At 42.1% G+C, this 17,198-nt stretch overlaps 1 protein-coding gene across 6 annotated transcripts in view; it reads left to right on the top strand.

The window, feature by feature from the left end:
* The first annotated feature begins 6,344 nt into the window (after positions 1–6,344).
* Positions 6,345–17,198, top strand: part of LOC6612531 (fasciclin-2) — a 64,408-nt gene continuing 53,554 nt past the window's right edge. For 3 of the 6 annotated variants that reach the window (XM_032726430.1, XM_032726431.1, XM_002037003.2), the window contains exons 1-2: positions 6,345–6,533; positions 8,977–9,272. In XM_032726430.1, coding sequence (XP_032582321.1) covers positions 9,203–9,272 — 70 coding nt within the window. In that variant the 5' untranslated portion in view covers positions 6,345–6,533; positions 8,977–9,202. The remainder of the gene's footprint in view (positions 6,534–8,976; positions 9,273–17,198) is intronic. The other 3 variants (XM_032726432.1, XM_032726434.1, XM_032726433.1) reach the window with 1 other exon arrangement.

Genomic DNA, 17,198 nt, shown 5'->3' with positions numbered 1-17,198 from the left:
CTGTGTATATCCGCCTGCAATGTGTGGTGTTTGGCCAAAGTAAATATGAGCCCGATATGCAACTGCGTCTTACATAATCACACGGCGCACGGCGGCCTTTGTTTCGCCTTTGTTGGTTTTATGGCCGTTGCAGCCACAAAGGAAAAGCCGACGAAACCAAACCCCGAAAAACCCCAACAAGGAAAGACAAAAAATATCCGTAGACAAAGCGTCGAAGAAATTCGCTAGAAAATGCCACGCGGTAATGACAAATATTGACATTTCCTTTCTACCCGGATCTCCAAAAGCGAAACCCTAAACCGAATTCCGAAATAAAGGCCACGCTTTCATCGATAAATAGCGCAGAAGACTCGACTCCCCGCCGCCAAGATTAGCGGTTGGAAATGGGATGGTAACGCAAGGTTCCTATGCCCAAAAAAGCGATCCGATTACGTTCGCACGGTTCTTGTTCTCAAGCGAGCTGGCGCGGCATGGATCTCTGGTTTCCCTGGTCAGATAGATAATACAACTGCTGGCTAGATAATACAACTATGCTGGTACTTTCCTCTGATGAGTAATAAAGTACACAATTAGCTACGATCTAATCAAAATGCTCCGATTAATTGACCATTAGCTATTTAAGAGTAAAGAGGGCTCGGCTGATTTTTGATATTTCTGGGAACGCTAAAGCATTTTAATCTTGGAGTTGTTGAAAATATTTGTTTCGAGTATAGACCTTTAAATTAATCATTTTGTTCAAAATTAGGCTTGATGAAAAAATTCCACTGAGCTGTTGATCTCATGCCACATAAAACTTAACTTTAGCCTGCATGGAGCTGGCCATTGTCCTGCCACTCAAGGAGTAAAAAAAAGGATGGTCAGGTTGCTCGGGTAAAATCCCATCCCCTTGACCGCAACAAAGCATCCTTCTGAGACAGCCAGACCCAGCGACGCCTTATCCAACCAAAAGCTAATAATTATGGCTAAAAAAAAAATACCCACAGCCGCAGACGCTGTTTCTATACCACGTAGCGCTCAAGGGCAAAGGGTATACTCGAATAATACATTATTTAGGTAGAAATATAAGTATTGCTCGATGGTGTGACATTGAGAGGAAATTCCAGGATTTATAATGCATCAGATTTGCAAAATGCTTCAATCTAATGAAGTATTCATCTTGCCCGGAGTATCCTGGAGTTGGAATTTAGCCACGCCTTCTTTTCGTCCTCTTTTTCTGCGATGAGCAGGGCTCAGTAATGCGTTAAATGGATACGCATTATCCACACATTCCTCGCACGGGTGAGAAGCCCTAAATTTGCACAGCTCCCGGAAATGTTGGCATGGAAATTATTTTGTTACTTTTTTTGTGCTCGCATACCGCCTATAGCCATATAACAATACATGGATGCAGTCGCGTGGATATACATATATATATATACATATATATATATATATATATATAGCTTCAAAGTAACGTTGTTGAACCGCACCACATGCAGACATACTTTATGTTTGACCACATGGCATAATGAGTGCCCGGCAGAGGACAAAGGAACCGAAGGACTCAGGTGGGTTTTCCGCCAGGAGGTGCGGGTGTTTGGCAGGATGTCTGTGGTCAGGATACGGCGACTGCCCTCCCAATTCGCCGCAGTAGGTGTAAATTTCGAATGTTATTTCCCCTTCTGCCAACTGTACTGAAAAAAATAATCGTGCAATTGGGAATACCACAGGCAGGATAATTGCCCAGAAGCCGAGTTTTTGATTGATTATGGTCTAGATGATGGCCAGAAAATGTAAAATTGGAATCAAAAAGAACCAAAGTACATCTAAAAGTTAGAAATATATATAGAGGGCTATTTTCAAATAAAAAAGGGAATTATATTCTTAAAATATTCCGAAGTCTTAAAAGTGAGAGCAGCTGAAAAGCACGGTCTCGATAAGTACTCTACGTATTTAGCTAGCGGTTCTGAATGTAAGGTCCTTTTATAGGAAATATATGTATTCTCGGGAAACTAAACTAAAGAGAATATGTGGATGATGAGGAGCACGCGACATGGACAGCGAGAAACAAAAAACCAAAAACCAAAAACGGGAGATTGGGGATGAGCCGTTTGTCCATGTTTTGTTTGCTTTGTTTTGGTCCTTTGGTGGCGTCTCGAATGTCCTGCTCACATTGCAAGCGCGGCAAACAAAACACGACGAAACAAAACGAAAGTCTCTCCGGATTAGTGGACATATCCGGGGTCCTTATTTGCCCTCGAAAGTTAATTAAGGGTTTCACAATCTATGCGGAAAATGTCAACGCAACGAGGGAAAGTGAAATTGGGTCTCCCCCCGGTGCATTGGACCGCAAATGAGTTTGAGTTTCCAGATCCCAGACCCCAGACTCCGGACTCCAGACTCACCTATATTGTAAGTAGAGTATATAGTACATATATGTTTGTTCACCACCCGCGGCGATGGGATCATAATTAGCTGCGGCCGACGCTAATTGTCCTTTCCACACCCCTTTGTCCATTGTTCCCAAATTCCTGGTTTCGAATTCGTCCTCCTGTTTTCAGTCTGTTTTGAATGCACAATTTCGGAGGATTATGCCGGCGACGTTTTGGCTCAGATTGACTGTCGCCAGGTGATTTGATTGCTGGCTTCCACCATTTGCACAAAGATTTCGGGAAACGAAATTCTGTGATGAAATTTTGTGTTAAGACTCTTAAAATTGTACTTTGTTTATAAGCCAGGGAAGAACACATCAAGTTGGCTCTATAATCAATCCGCTTCCTCCGTCCTTTAAGTCAGTTTTGTTTTGGTATACCCACCATTTCTCAGCTGACCGCCGCCCAAATGAATCCCATCCCGATTTTTCCAACGCAGGCCTTTTAAATTAAATCAAATCGCTTAATACGCAACAGGAAATGAACTGGTCGCAATAGCCGTTACACAATGCTGACCCCGACACCGTCTATTCGACGCAACGAACCCCCCGTCGAATTGAAAAATTTCATTTTCCAAACCCTGCTCCTTTTCGCACTATCATTTTCTCCACACACCCACGAGCAATAATTTTTGGCAATTTAATTGAAAACCGAATATTGCAAGGGGTCGAAATGTTTTTAAAACAAAAGGGGCGGCGGGTGATTGCACCCCAAAATATTTTCCGGATAGACGTATGATGTACAAATATCGGGGCACGCGTGCGCAAGAAAAGCAGACAAATGGTCACAGTCACGCGCCAAGAGCTAAAAGGTCAACAAACAAATAAACAATCCATAGTCCGAGCAAAATTGAAATAAAACTCGGGCTGGGGGGTGCTGAAAAATAAGGGTCGTCTGTGCCACCAAATCGCAATCAATAGCAAGAATACCTAGCATAGTTGTTCGGATTTTTGCGGTTGCCATTCGGACGGAAGTTGGAAAGTTTAGAACGTTGCGGGGGATTTTCGTACTGCGTGGGGTTCGGGGTTCAGCCCATTAAAGGTCAACTGTGAAAATATTTCGTGTCCATTTATTGTCCTGATGGTTTAATGAGACTGCTTTTGGAAAAGACCGAAGCGATGAGGCTCATCGACTTGTTTTTGGTGCTGCTGGGGTCAAGGGTTATTTGGAGAAAAGAGTGGGCCATTTAATGGTATAATAATAACAGAAGGGTTCTGTGGGCGCACTCCAAAAAGCTGAGGGGTTTCCATGTTCCATGTCCATGGCAATAGATACTCATTAACCCATTTGTGGCAACCGAGGGCTTAATTGTAATAAACTCCTGGAAAAACAGCAGCAGTGCCATTAGAAAAATAGTACAAACGATCCCTTAAAACTCTTTTAATGTAAAACAAGTGATTAAAAACTGAATAAGATTTATTTTGATAATATAATTTATTGTATTCAGTTGGGGCAACATCCTTCAAGAATCAATCTGATCAAAGCCAAGGGCATAGTACCATACATTTTCCTTTGTTTGCTCCAGGCTGAGTGCATCTTTGATATCTGCCGTCAAGTCCTCGTAAAATGAACTCATGATGCGAATTCTTAAATATCAATTAATTTCCGACGTTGGCACCTCCGGCCCTTGGTCCATATATGTATGTAAGTGCCACAGTGTATCTATTGATATGCACTTCGTATCTGTACCCGACATTTGTGCTTTGTGAGCTCGATTTGAAAACATAATTCATCATTTTGGCCGCTCAATGGCTGTCGTTCCTGTGGACTAATGATTCCCAGCTGAAGTTGCTGGCCAAGATCGAGATTGGAATTGAGTTTTGGTTCTTCGGTGCGGACAAAACCTGTCAAAAATGTTGCGGATTGCGCGGGGAGCTCTTCGTATCTAATTGCTTATAGAGTTATTAACCATTTTCTAATGATTCCGGGCTGCGGTTACCGTCATTTGAGAACCTATTCTTGATGCACCACCGAAAAATGCAGGTGTTCACCAAAAAAAAAAAAAAACAAAAAAAAAAAAACAAACTCGATCCGGGCTACAAATTGGAACAGAATTGCCGAGATAGCTGGAGATTGATTCGAGGACCACCCATCTGAAAACTAAATCGACGTCTTCATTTGTCTGGCTGGCTGGCATCAAATCAGGTAGCAGATAGTCGGATTTCGGGGTCACAGGTCAGGCGAAACCATTTCAAGTAGGCTTGATCAACGTAAACTATCGCCATTGTTCACTGGTTCCCATAATTGTTAAATAATTGTGGTGCTCGGCGGGAAATGGGCATACTTCCTTTGTTTTTACATCAGATTACTGGTGCCAAGACCAAAGATTCTTGAAATGATTACTTATTTATTTATATGTATGCTTTAATTTCGTTATATTACATTCTTGTTTATTACGAATCTATGCTTACATTTAATTTATTGATAACCAAAATGTTCACATCGCTGGTACATCGTGGGTCAAAGGTCGAACGCATTAGCAAATTAAGCGTGAAGAGCGATTGTCACCACAGTTCCCACAGCCAGCCCCGATCAATTCAATATTCATCTGTGAAAAGTTCGGAAAATTCGGGCGGCTGTGAAATAAAATTAACGCACTCCAAATCGGGCGAATCGGGCGTATCGGGTTTTTGTTTCGTAGGTGGGAGATAGAGGATGATGCCGAGCAATAAATAAAGCGCAGCGAAAGTGCGACATCAACGACAAAATAACAATCCTATAAATCACTTATTGGTGATTCCAGCGGGGGAGGGGTGTCGCTGGTATATAGATATATGTAGGTACATACATACATATATCCCTCTGTATAGGGTGATAAATTACTCCGTCACACACACGACACACGAAACAAAACAAAACAACAATGCTAACTGCAGAATACATCGCATTGGCATCTATACGCAATTTCATTTAGTAAATTGCACACAGCGCATTCAAACGTAACTGCGATTTTTTGTTTCCACTTAACCGGGAAAATCACCCCCCTCGTCGCGATTTTTCCGCAGGCTGGTTTAATTGACAGCGCGGCAATTGAACATAAAAGAAGTTTTTTGTTTCGAATCGAATCTCGATGTTGCGCGGGCAACAAGTGGCCGTCTCCGAAATGTTGCCAGCCGGAAAATTCGACTTGCATTCCCGCCCGATTTTCCCCCAACCATTCGCGAGGTTACTTCGACAGCAAGATCGTAAAATGCTGTGCCGAAAAATAAGACGTTAAACTTTGGTTTTCCTCATGCCGAAATGTTGCAAGAGGTTTCGGCAACATGCTGCTAACTTCGAAGGATGTTTAGATAGTGTTCCCGAATATTCTCATAAAACTTATCGAAGTGTGAGATTTTCAGCTTGCATATCGCGATAGCACACTTTGCGTAATATACGTGTAGCTCTTTTAAATGTGCCTCCGAATAAAGTAGTTACATTTTTAATGCTTCGTTCTGAAAGTTTGTGGACAAAGCTTCACAAAGATTGGGCAACAAAAACGTGTCAAAAAACCAGACACCAGTCGCTCGTAAAAGTGACGAAATGGGGCTTAAGTGCCACCGCCCAGTTTCTCCGCCCATCGTCGTTTGACCTTGCTGACACTCGAGAAGAAAACGGCTGAATTCTTTGCCGCCTAACGGTAGACACTCTCCATCTTTTAGTCTCCACTGAAAACATATTTGGTTAATCCACTGATAGTAATATTTCCATGAACTTATGACGTTAAATGAATTAATTTCATTTTAAAAGAGCTCAATTCTTTGGTTTTATAAATTGCTTTCAGATTCATATTTGCGGTATTTGTGCTTCTTAAACTCCTACTGTCTCCCTTGCTCGTTTACTTTCGGTTGGCAACATGCTGCCACGCATCTGCTGGCAACATTTGGGGTTGCCAGATCTTGTGGCGCGGCAATAGCTGTGGTATTTTGCGGCCGCAGCGCTAGCGGTGCTTTCAGTTACGTTTCGACGGCCAACGCGTCGAGTGCTCTGCTTGCTGAGAGAAAACAATACAAATAGAGACAGCAGGAGTGGTTCTTCTTCTTCATACTCGCATTCTCTCGCGCTCTCTTCACCGTCTGTGTTAACGGTCGTGGCGCGTCGTGTGCGTGTGTGTTAGTGTGCCAGTTAAACAATGAGAAATTGGTAATAATAAATAATAATAATAATAACTGCTCATAACAGCCATTATTTGGCCGTGGAGGAAAGGAACTCAAAAAACATGTCGAGACAGCTCCCCAAAAACCAAAAATAAACTGGCGGCATTCTTGTACATATTTTTTTTCGAAACTTTTTTTTAGCGTGTGACAAAAAATAACACAAATGTATCTCTCTCGCTCTGCTGACTCTATGCTGTTTTGTTGTTTTAGCCCAAGATTCCAATGAGTCACGTGCAAAAGTTATTTCAATGAAAACCCTTTGAAAACTCACCCAATAATCGAGTTGGAAAAGTGCATACAACAAATATGAAAAAAAGAGCAACATCACCTGAAAAGCAAGAAAAATAAAACGGAAAACAGGTTTTTGGGCCCGCTTCGCTGCCAACTTTATTGTTGTTACAACCAACAGTGAGCACTGGAAATTGACTCACACTTGCAGCTGGCAAATAGGAAATATGAAACACACATAAAAGAAACGCGTAAAGCATTAGGAAAAGCCGGCCAAAGTGATTCCACTGGAATCTGGAATGTTGTCCACAAAAACAAAAAATTGGAAAAGAATAGATCCTCAAATTTCAAAACCAATTTCAGTCGGTTTCATTTTTCCTTTGTCTGTCAAAATTGCCTTTTTTTGTCGCATAACAAAAAGTTCATTTCGTTTGCTGCGGCTTTCTGCAAAAGTTTTAACGTGATTAAAAATATTTGTTTAAACTGTTAACAAGCCGGAATAAACTGAAAGTTGGTAAATTAACTTCATCGACTTCATAGCGTGCATATTTGAAAAGTTTTGCCGCTTTACTTTTGGCAGTTTTGCGAACAAGATGTTAGTTGCGCATTAATAAATTAGTTTATTGCGCTTTATCAAACTTAACCGAGCAATATTTTAGTTAAGACTACAAAATCGCATTTAATTCCCACACTGTTGGCCAATTCTAGGCAATCAAATGAAATCGGCAAATGTAATTACAATTTGTCGGCGCGCCGAAAGTCAAAATCAAATCATTTGACAGCATTAATAATTCACGAATATCAAGTGGAAAACTTCTAAACTTTGTGCAACTTGAACAGATTCACAAAAACTCTACCGTTGCCAGAAATTCCCTTCTGGCCAAGTCTCTCATTATAATTAGCGTTTTCGAAACTTTATGAATATTTAAAACTGCTTCCCGGGTATTTTGTAACAATGTCTCAATTTGCCAAAAGCAAGAATGAAGCGAGATGAAAGAGGAATATTCTCAAGAATATTTCGCGTGCCGCAGACACACATACGCGCCGCGGTTCCTATAGAAAAAAGTCAAGGCCTGCCCTAAATATTGATTATCCAGTAACTGTAATAACCGTAAGCCAAATGAGGGGGGCGGTGGGAAAGTGGGCGGGATTAGTCGCAAGACGAGCTCGCGAGGAAGCAACTACAGTTTTGCCTCGCCTGCATGAAAATACTTACTACTTATTATAATACTGTTGTGACTTGAAATCTGACTGGATTTATTTGCGAAAGTGGGAAGAGCATTCCAAAAAAAAGTGTGTTAGAGCAGCATCGCACTACTGTTAGAAAGAGCACTGCTTGCAAGTTGTCACTGTAAATGAAACATTACTTTAATTGATCACTTATTCTACCTTTACTATTAGTCATTGCATTGAAGTCACGTTCAATTCTATAACTCAACCGTTTTTTATTTGGCTTGCGAAATTCTCCGAAGCGAGTGATAACTGTACTTTAGAACTTGTTGCAATCCAAGGACGCTCAGCATAGGTGCAACTTCAGTAGACATAGAGAGAGAGGGCGAAAGAGAGCGGGAGAGAGGCGAAGCTTGAGTCATGAATTATTGGAGGAGAGACGCAAACAAATAAGTTCGTGCCGATAAGAAATATACATTTCGCTCTCGAACCCAAAAGATAACGATCTGCAGAGAACACAAACTTATAGATAAAATGCAGCTTAAGCAATCGTCTCCTACCTTATCCTAAGTCCCCTTCCCCCCTGTGACAGTGTTGCCCCTACCATATTTCCCGCTCTACGTGTTTCGACTGCCGAGAGCCCCGCAATTTCCGTTACAAAAACTGGCCAACATGTGCGAAGTCGGCGGCGCAGCAGGTTTTATTTTCTTCGTTTTCCTTGCTCATTTTTTTTCTCTTCGCTGCCGTTGAGAATGCAAAAGAGACAAGGCACACACGCACACAACATCGGGTCGCGCTGTCTCGCTCGCACTGTTGTCTTGCTCTTCTCGCCAATAAATGCCAACATTTGCCATTTGAAGCTGAAATACTAAAGTTATGACAAATATCAAATGCAGATGAACTTCTCAGGCTCGAGCTAACTAACCACAAAAGCCAGTTATCATCAAATTTAAACTAAAAAAAAACCCTATCTTTATTAATATTAAAATCTTAGCTAATTCATCTTTCTTTCATTATACATATACTTTCAGATTCACACACCAAAACAGCCAAAAAAAAAAAAAAGACACCGGACGCAAAGTGTTAATCAGAATAGAATAATTTGTGCAATCACGAGCAACGAAAACAAACTGCAATTTTTTAAACATTTTTTTCGTGTGCAACCGTAAACAAACCAAAGAAGTTAAAAAGAGAGCGCTATTTGCGAGCGGGGAAAACTAGAAAACTAAAACTACAACTGCAAAAACAGAGATAAAAATGGGTGAACTGCCGACAAATTCAGTCGGCGTCTTTTTGGCGCTGCTCCTCTGCAGCTGCTCTTTAATAGGTGAGTACGGGTTATAAAAACGCTCCCCAAGATCCCCAATATGTGCTTTTTGGTATTATAATTAGAAACATTAGAACCCAACGGCATGAATTGTGCTAAAGTCGAATATTTATGGCCTTGCAATGGGTAAAAAATGCCTAATATCGCTACTCCTTTGAAAAAACTGAGCCCTAAATTTTCCACCTGGCTGGTAACTATCATTCCGCAAATTGACAAATCATTTGCCTAGTTGGTAATATACCAATGTAACTAACGGCAAGCGTTTGTTTAAAGCCACAATTATGGCTGACAGAGGTATTTCGACTTAGCTTAAATCCGCTTATCAGTCGACAGGGTCATATCAAATCGTTGTTGCTTCCCTATGTGATAGATAGCACAAGATGTGGGCAGACAAATTACCTGGGCACTTGCACTTAATGTACCTGATGATAGGCGACCCTGAAACGAACGCTGAGCAAATAGAGACCTAAGGAAATATAAGAAAATATAAGAAAACAACATCCCACGAAAACTACAATCATCTTTTTTCCTTATCGCAATCTCCGAGAAGACTAGAGTCAATATTTATCTTACCTTAGAGCAGACTATATCGTGGCTGGTCAAATATCGTAAATTTTTCAGTTAACATGAGGGAATTACAATCGCAGATACTCCTAAAATTCCGGCACCTGACTTTGGAGTCGTAAAATTTGGACAAACAAACGCTGATAACTATTGCGCAAGAGTTGCCCGTTAAAATAATAAATAAGACTTGGTTGCCATGAGGAGGCACAACAAGATGCTTTGGATTATGGGAACATTTCCTGAAAAGAAACTATTGAAGATAAATAGCTAATTAGGCCTAATACCAAAAACAAGGTGCTAACACAGCTTATATAATTATTAACTGATGGACAAAAGATAGAAACATAGAAACGCAGATTGAAATTAGCTTTAAACCCATTAAACCGGACTGACTAGCAGCAAATCTAAAGTTAGTTATATCGACTTGGAAGATTCATAACTCAGACCGTTTGTTGGGTCGCAAACTTCTTGGCAAAGTTGGTGAAGTCAAGAAGAGTCCAGCGTCGACTTCCCAGCAATTACCGCATCCGGTTTGGACCACAAAAAAGCTGAAGCTGGCCGAGAATTTCTCAGCGAGGCCTCTTAAAATGTTCTAATACCGTAGAAAGTCGAATTTAATTAACTCAGTTGCGAAGAAACTTCCACCTTTCTACAATTTCCCCCTCAAAAAAAGAGATAAAATTCTCACAGAGAAGAGTAAGAAATTTGTTAAACCATTGCAAGATGACTCAGTCGGTAGGTGATCAAGAATTGGATAGTTGAAAATAAGTGTTTTAAGCACTTTTCTTAGCTCAGTACGCTTTTGTAGAAAGTGAGAAAACATCTAAGATGCCCCCCTCCCCTTTCTTTTGTGGTCACTTGGGCTCTAATTTTCGAGCAGTAAACTAAAAACTTTTGTTGACTGCGCTCTTGTTTTTTTTTTTTTTTTTGTTTGCCGCGCTCTAAACTCCAAACGGGAGCTTGTTCTATATTTTTGAAGAAAGACTGAAGAAAATGGTCAGTGAAAAGGGGAGGGGGAGAGCTGAAATAGTGAAAAAACGGACAGTCCTAATTAGCTAAGCCCGAAACTGGCTTAATTGGGTGGCTCTTTCACTTCGGGCATCGCGCCTGGGAAAACTGCCAGTAAGACAGTTCGTCATACCATTAATGGGCGATGAGGGCCTTGAGATGAATGGAAAATCCAAGAGGGGACAGAGGAACGGGGCAGCAGAATCTTGAGAGCTGTGCACTGCATCTTCATCTTTTCACGGGTGTTTCAAAAGATGACCCAAAAAGGAAGTGCTGGAAAATGCAATATATTTTAGGATAAACCTGAAGCTTAGCTGGTTTATTGACTTTAATATATATTCTTATTTGATGCGTCACATTTTGAAAATGGATAATTCGCATTCGCAAGTTGTTAAGATAAACGAGTGGGCTTTAAGAACCCTTTCCCTCATCCATAACATGGAGATCCAGTGGAGATCCAATGAGGAAGCTGTGCGTTCAGAGAGGGTCTTGAGTTTATAAACCAAGTCCATGAACTCGACTTAATACCTCTTCCTCGAACTGAGGACATTCTCAGAATACTCTGACTCATGGCTCTTTGACTTCTTAGTCAGTCTCTCACGCACAGCGCATCCACGCCCCCTGCACCCTCCTTTTCTTAAGAGCGAGGAGAAAGGGACGGGCAGATGACTATAGAAAGAGAGGGACTAAGGGGAAAGGGAACATCAGGTTGCTGCTCAAGTTGTTGCCTGAATGGGACAGCTTATGGTCAAGCGGGCAACTCTTGAGTTCTTTCTTTTCTTGTCTTTTGTGCCACTTGACAAGACAAAGATGAAGCATGCTGAAGAAAGAGAGGGCTGGACCGGGAGCGAAAGAGAGGGGTAATGGGAATGGGCAGGAAAAAGGAAATTCCAATTATGTTGCAAAGTCTGGCCGTGCGTAGAAAAGAATTGTTGCCGCTTCTTGTTTGCCTCTCACTCACTCACTCACCGGCTCTTTCCTCTTTTCTTCACGATTTTCCCTTGTTTTAATTTTAATCCAGTAATGCCCGGAAAGCCTTGCATTTCGCTTTAATTAATAAAACAAAACATTTCGGATGGGACAGCAAAACAAAAGGATTCAAGTGGATTGCAGAAATGATAATGAGCTCTGCTGTGCTATATCTCTCTACATATATCTCCCTATATATATATCTGTATATAGGTGGCAATCTCTCCACAGATCTTTATGGGTGCTTGATTTTTCAATGCAACCGTGAAGCCGAAAAAAAATTCACCATAATTAGCAGGCATTGTTGCAGAAAAACCCAGGCCAAACCATTTAAATTAACTGCAAATGAGCTGGAAAAGCCTTTAAAAAACTACTACAGAGTACCTTAAAGCATAAAGAAAAGTGGTGGCTTATATGAATGCATTTAATAATATTTATGCAAATAATAACCAGCATAATAATCGCATGTGTGTTACAAAAAAAATGTTCAAATAATCTGAGAAAATGAGAAAACATTAATTTAAGAGGGAAAATAAAAGAATTAAATTAGTGTGAAAATATGGCAAGACATTAAGTTGCTCTTACTTATTATGGAATGCAGTGAGAGTGGGTAGGAGAGAGTTGGACCAAAAAAAGAGGGGTTAAGCCCGCATAATCCCAATGAAGCTTAAACAATGAGTCGGAGCGGAGCAAGACAAGATACATTCCTGTAGTAGAGTATATATAGTATGTACATATAAAACAAAAACGACAGCCCAGCAAACAAAGAATGCACAGAAAATACAAATGAAGGATTGTTGTTAAGCCACCGACGACCCTCGCTTTTCCCCCACTCGTGTTTTACCATCTTTCAAGTATGATGAATGAATTTTAAATTAAAATTCAGGCGAAACACAAAAAATGATTGGGCCACATGTGTCTACCGGTCCATCGCCCGCATCGTGCCCAATCTGGAGTCCTCAGCCAAAAGATCATTACTTGGATTATGAGGAGCACGTTCTATTCACTAAAATCTTAAATTTTTCAAAATATACACTATCTTTTCAAAAACTTATGTATTTGCCAATGCTACCTGGCGTTACTGAATTATTAAAGTATTGCTGAGATAAAGATCCTACAAAGCCAGACGTTAACATACAGGAAACGACGTCCCAAGACGTGATGGGCCTAATAACCAGCCGAAATTGAGTTATAACCAATTGGCAGGCATTCGATTTGGGACCCATTCCTTGAGGCCCCGGCCTTTTCCTACCTGTTTTCCATCCTATCGGAACCGAACCATCTGGGAGGTGCTCAGGTAACCCGATGACGCCCCGGCATACACAACTAATTGCTAATTGGATTATGTCTTGCTCGAACGAGAGCCGTTGATCGGGGGAGGTTTGGTTTGGCTTGGTTTGGTCATCGGCAAGAAAGGGAGATGCGCATGGTCGCATAGGGAAATAAGGAAAGTGAGGTTAGGTCATTGATATCCGCCTTTGGCCGTAATCCAAACGGTCATCGGTAGCCAGACGAGCCCGAGCTCGAGCCCGAGGGTTGTTGCTGCAATGGAATAGAATGTTTTTAATTGACTTGCCCCATTGCAATTGCATAACAATGAGACACACACACCCACCCTCCGCTCACCTCCTCGCCGCCCATGTGTGTTTGCCTTCCTGATTGCGGCGTCAATTGTCAATTTTTGTTACCTTCTGTGCTCGTCGTCCGTTCGTCGGGTTCTTCTAATTGGTAATGCAAAGTGCATGGCCAGGTTCCAACTTCTCCAGTCGGTCCGTTCGCCTGTCTGCTCAACCGCCCGTTTGGGTTTGGGTTTGGGTCCTTTCGTCCATTCCCCCGCAAGCCACACCCTTTATTGTCTCGCTTTTCGTCTTTGTTCTGTAGCCCGGTCTTTTAATCAATTCGTTCCTATTTCGTTTACTGTCCGTTTAAGGGAGAGATGTCCGCTCCGAAAGTGTGTGTATATGGACAAAATGGTTTGGTTTGGTTATATTTATGATACGGAAACACTTTTTGTGATTGCATCTTTAGATTTCTGTGTGAAATCTTGTTTATACAGTTCCCAGTTGGCGAGTGTCCCACTGCACATGATTTTTGCTTGGTGGTGGTCGGAGGTTAAATTGTATTCGTTTGGGTTTTTGCTACGGAGTCGTGCTCCACTTTGCATACCCTTGATCCTCGCAATCGTCGCTCTTCGCGCCACTCATTAATTTTCCCACACTGCAAATTGAGTGACTTCCACTCCCACGAATCTCCCACCCACCGCAACCTCCACCTCCTCCCCAAATGCACCGTGCACCTTGCGCCCTTGGCAGCCTCGCAGCTCGTCCTCCCAATCCGAGTCCCCGTCCCATCCCATTCCGTTCCATCCTCAAAAGGCCATCCCATCCGCAGCACTTATCTTGCCTTGCCGCTTTGTTTTCTGTTTTTTTCCCACCATTAAGGCTCAACTATCAGCGGCAGCTCATCAAGATGTGCACAAAACAACGAAAAGCTGCAAAAAGTGCAAGCATGAGGCAGTTCCCCTCGGTTTCCCCCCCTTTGCCCCATTTTGCACACCGCCACTTTCCGCTGCTTTTGGCAATTTTCAGCATTTAACCAAATAAACCTCTGTCGGCAGCGTTGCATGCTCTCTGCCCTCTGCTTACACTCAGCCAAATGGGATGCAACTTGTAAACTAAAGAGATGTAATGCTCTTACATTTAAAGCAATTCGAAGGCAATGCAATTTTCCAGTTATTTAAAGAACTTGATTCGAAAATCGTTAAAAAAAAGTTCCTAAAAGGATTAGGACCGTGCAAGTTTTTCTCTCTGCGCCCTTCAATTTTTCTCACCCATTTGCCAGTGCCTCACTGACATTCATATGATGTGCTCAGTGGCTGCCCGCGTCATTATCAACGTTTACCCCCACGCCTCCATTCGCTCGCCACTAGATCTCCAGGACCAGGTCCCCAAAACACCGTCTCCCATGTTCCGCTGTCGGTTTTGGCCTGTTCCCCTTCGGTTCCACTGAAATGGGATGCGATGCAACAGCAATGGGATTGGGTTGGGGCTTGGGATTGGGTTTGGGATTGTAAAAGGTACTCAGACTCACCTGGGCATCCAAATTGTTTTTTCCAACGTTGTGCATTTATATTCTTGTATTGGAATGCTATGGCATCACCTGGGTTCTCTAGTTAAGCTAAGGTACTGAAATTCGGAGTTTATATACATTTTTCCAAGAGATAGCCTTTCGTTTAGTTGGCTACTATATATTTACTGATTAATCGAAAGTGCTAATGGCTATTTAAAATATATAATAACCCACTTCGCTGCTGAAAAACATTGGCTTTATAAAGAATATGGTATCGTGGGCGGGCAAAAGTTCTCAAGGAGTTTGTTGATAAACTAGTGCCGCGACTTGAAAATAACTAGTTCGGGAACTTAGTTCTTTTGACGGGAACTCCTCCCTTTTAGGGCGCCTCTTTTTTTACTCCCGCCCTTGTGGAAACCTCTTGACTGAGCCGTGTACCGGCTTCATTCTCATCATTATCCCATTCCCAAAGTTACGAAAACTTTTGTAGCCGACGCCAAGTTGGCTGGGGGGCCTGAGAAAACCCCTTTTGGACACCCCTTGCACCACCGCCCCCCTCTTTTGGCGCTGGGCATAGTTTAGCGTAAATTTTCATAATTTTATGGCAATTTTTCACATGCGCATTCGCAATGCGGCCAACAAAAGGAGCGAAGAAAAGACCAAAATAACAACAATCAACTCAGGCCAACTCAGGACCCCTACCCCGCTTCCCTCCCTCTCTTTTCGCCGCCCTGGCCCTCTTCATTGTGTTTGCATTTTAGTCATGAACTTTTAAGCATTTGTCATGCATAATTTGAGCAGCAAATGTATTGGAAAGAATTTTAAATTGATTGTTATCGTTGTGTTCTGTTCGGTGCTGCAGGAGGATGTATAATGCACTCGGACATTAGTCAGTCGAGTCGTCGGGAGTGGAAATTCCGAATTTAGTATCCAGTATCCAGTCGCCAGGATCCAGAGTACAGATTCCTGAACTTATAACGCTGCCGGCGGCGGAGGAGCGGGGCGAACAGCTTTGTCAATAATTAGCTTAACCCATTAATAACCCAAGAATGTTGCAACACGGCAGTGGGAAACTGAGTCAGCAAACCCAGATACAGATACGGCTAACGGGCATTATCTGTGCCGAGGGATCGGGCGACGGAGAGGAGCACGGCGGAGTAGGGAAAGCAGTGGACAGCCAAGATTAATGATGGCCTTTACCTTTGGCCCGAGCAAAGAGATGGACAGAAAGCGATGCTGGGTGATTTGATGTCTGCTAAAAGTAAAAGTTCATTCACATTGCTTTGTTGCAGGCAAAGTTCTTAGTCTGCTGCTTCGCCCTCATCTTTGGCTATATCCTTTGATTTAGGGCTTTATCATTTTTTTATCAGAACGCAAAACTTTGTTAGTGACTCACCTTTCCTTGCTCGTTTTTTTTTTTTTGTATTTTTTCGCACGTGGTAAATCAAGGATCAGCTTTCTTTGTAGCGAAAATAACAAAAAGAATAGTTGGTTGTTTTTTAAGCGGAACTTTAAAGATTGCGGGTAGTTGAACCAAAAGAAAATGAATGATCTTATGACCATAATGTAAATGGGACCTATTCCAGGGTACCTGTGTGCCTGCTCCTTTTTTTTAATGCAAAACGTCGAGGCGCTGGACACACTCACATAACTCAGGCAGTTTTATCTGTGGACTGGCAGAGACCCAGCCTCGGATTTCCCACTTTCCGGCGAAAGCGCTGCCAATGTCTGTCGTCACTTTCGGACTTTATGTTTTAAGCTCTGCAGCAAATTCTGAGTAAAGCGCATAAAGATAAAGCACTCTTTCACACAGATATCGCCGCACACTCCTTTGGACCAAAACGACGACGGACCGACTGACTGACTGACTGACTGACTGACTGATGATTAAATTCCGGTGATTCAGTTTCCTTCGGTCTGCGCCAGGTTTCTTTTTCCTGCCTTGGTTTATGGCCTGGGTCTATTAAAACCATCGTCATGTGTGTGTGTGGAGGGGCTGCCCAAATTGTTTTGGAATGTAAAGCAAATTGAGTTTGCTTCCGATTGGTTTGATTAAGCCCGAAATCGGAAAAAAGGTTTCGGGCAAGGAGCTTTTGCTTGTTGCAAGTACCTCCTTTGCCCATTTATATCGAATTTTATGCTGTGCAAGTGCAGCTCTTAGCCTAAGCTGTCTGCAAAAATAGACATAGTAGCGACTAAATTGTTATGAAAACAGTTTAAAGCCAGAATAGTGCATATCTTTATATTTGTGCCTTAGCCTATCCAAATCAGCTTGTTCCTCGCGTTTCGGTTATTAGTTCTCCTGGTTCCGGAATC

The sequence above is a fragment of the Drosophila sechellia genome, chromosome X (genome assembly GCF_004382195.2).
Source record: "Drosophila sechellia strain sech25 chromosome X, ASM438219v1, whole genome shotgun sequence".
NCBI lineage: Eukaryota > Metazoa > Arthropoda > Insecta > Diptera > Drosophilidae > Drosophila > Drosophila sechellia.
The sequence above is the reverse complement of the archived record's forward strand: the minus strand, read 5'-3'. Positions and strand labels throughout refer to the sequence as shown.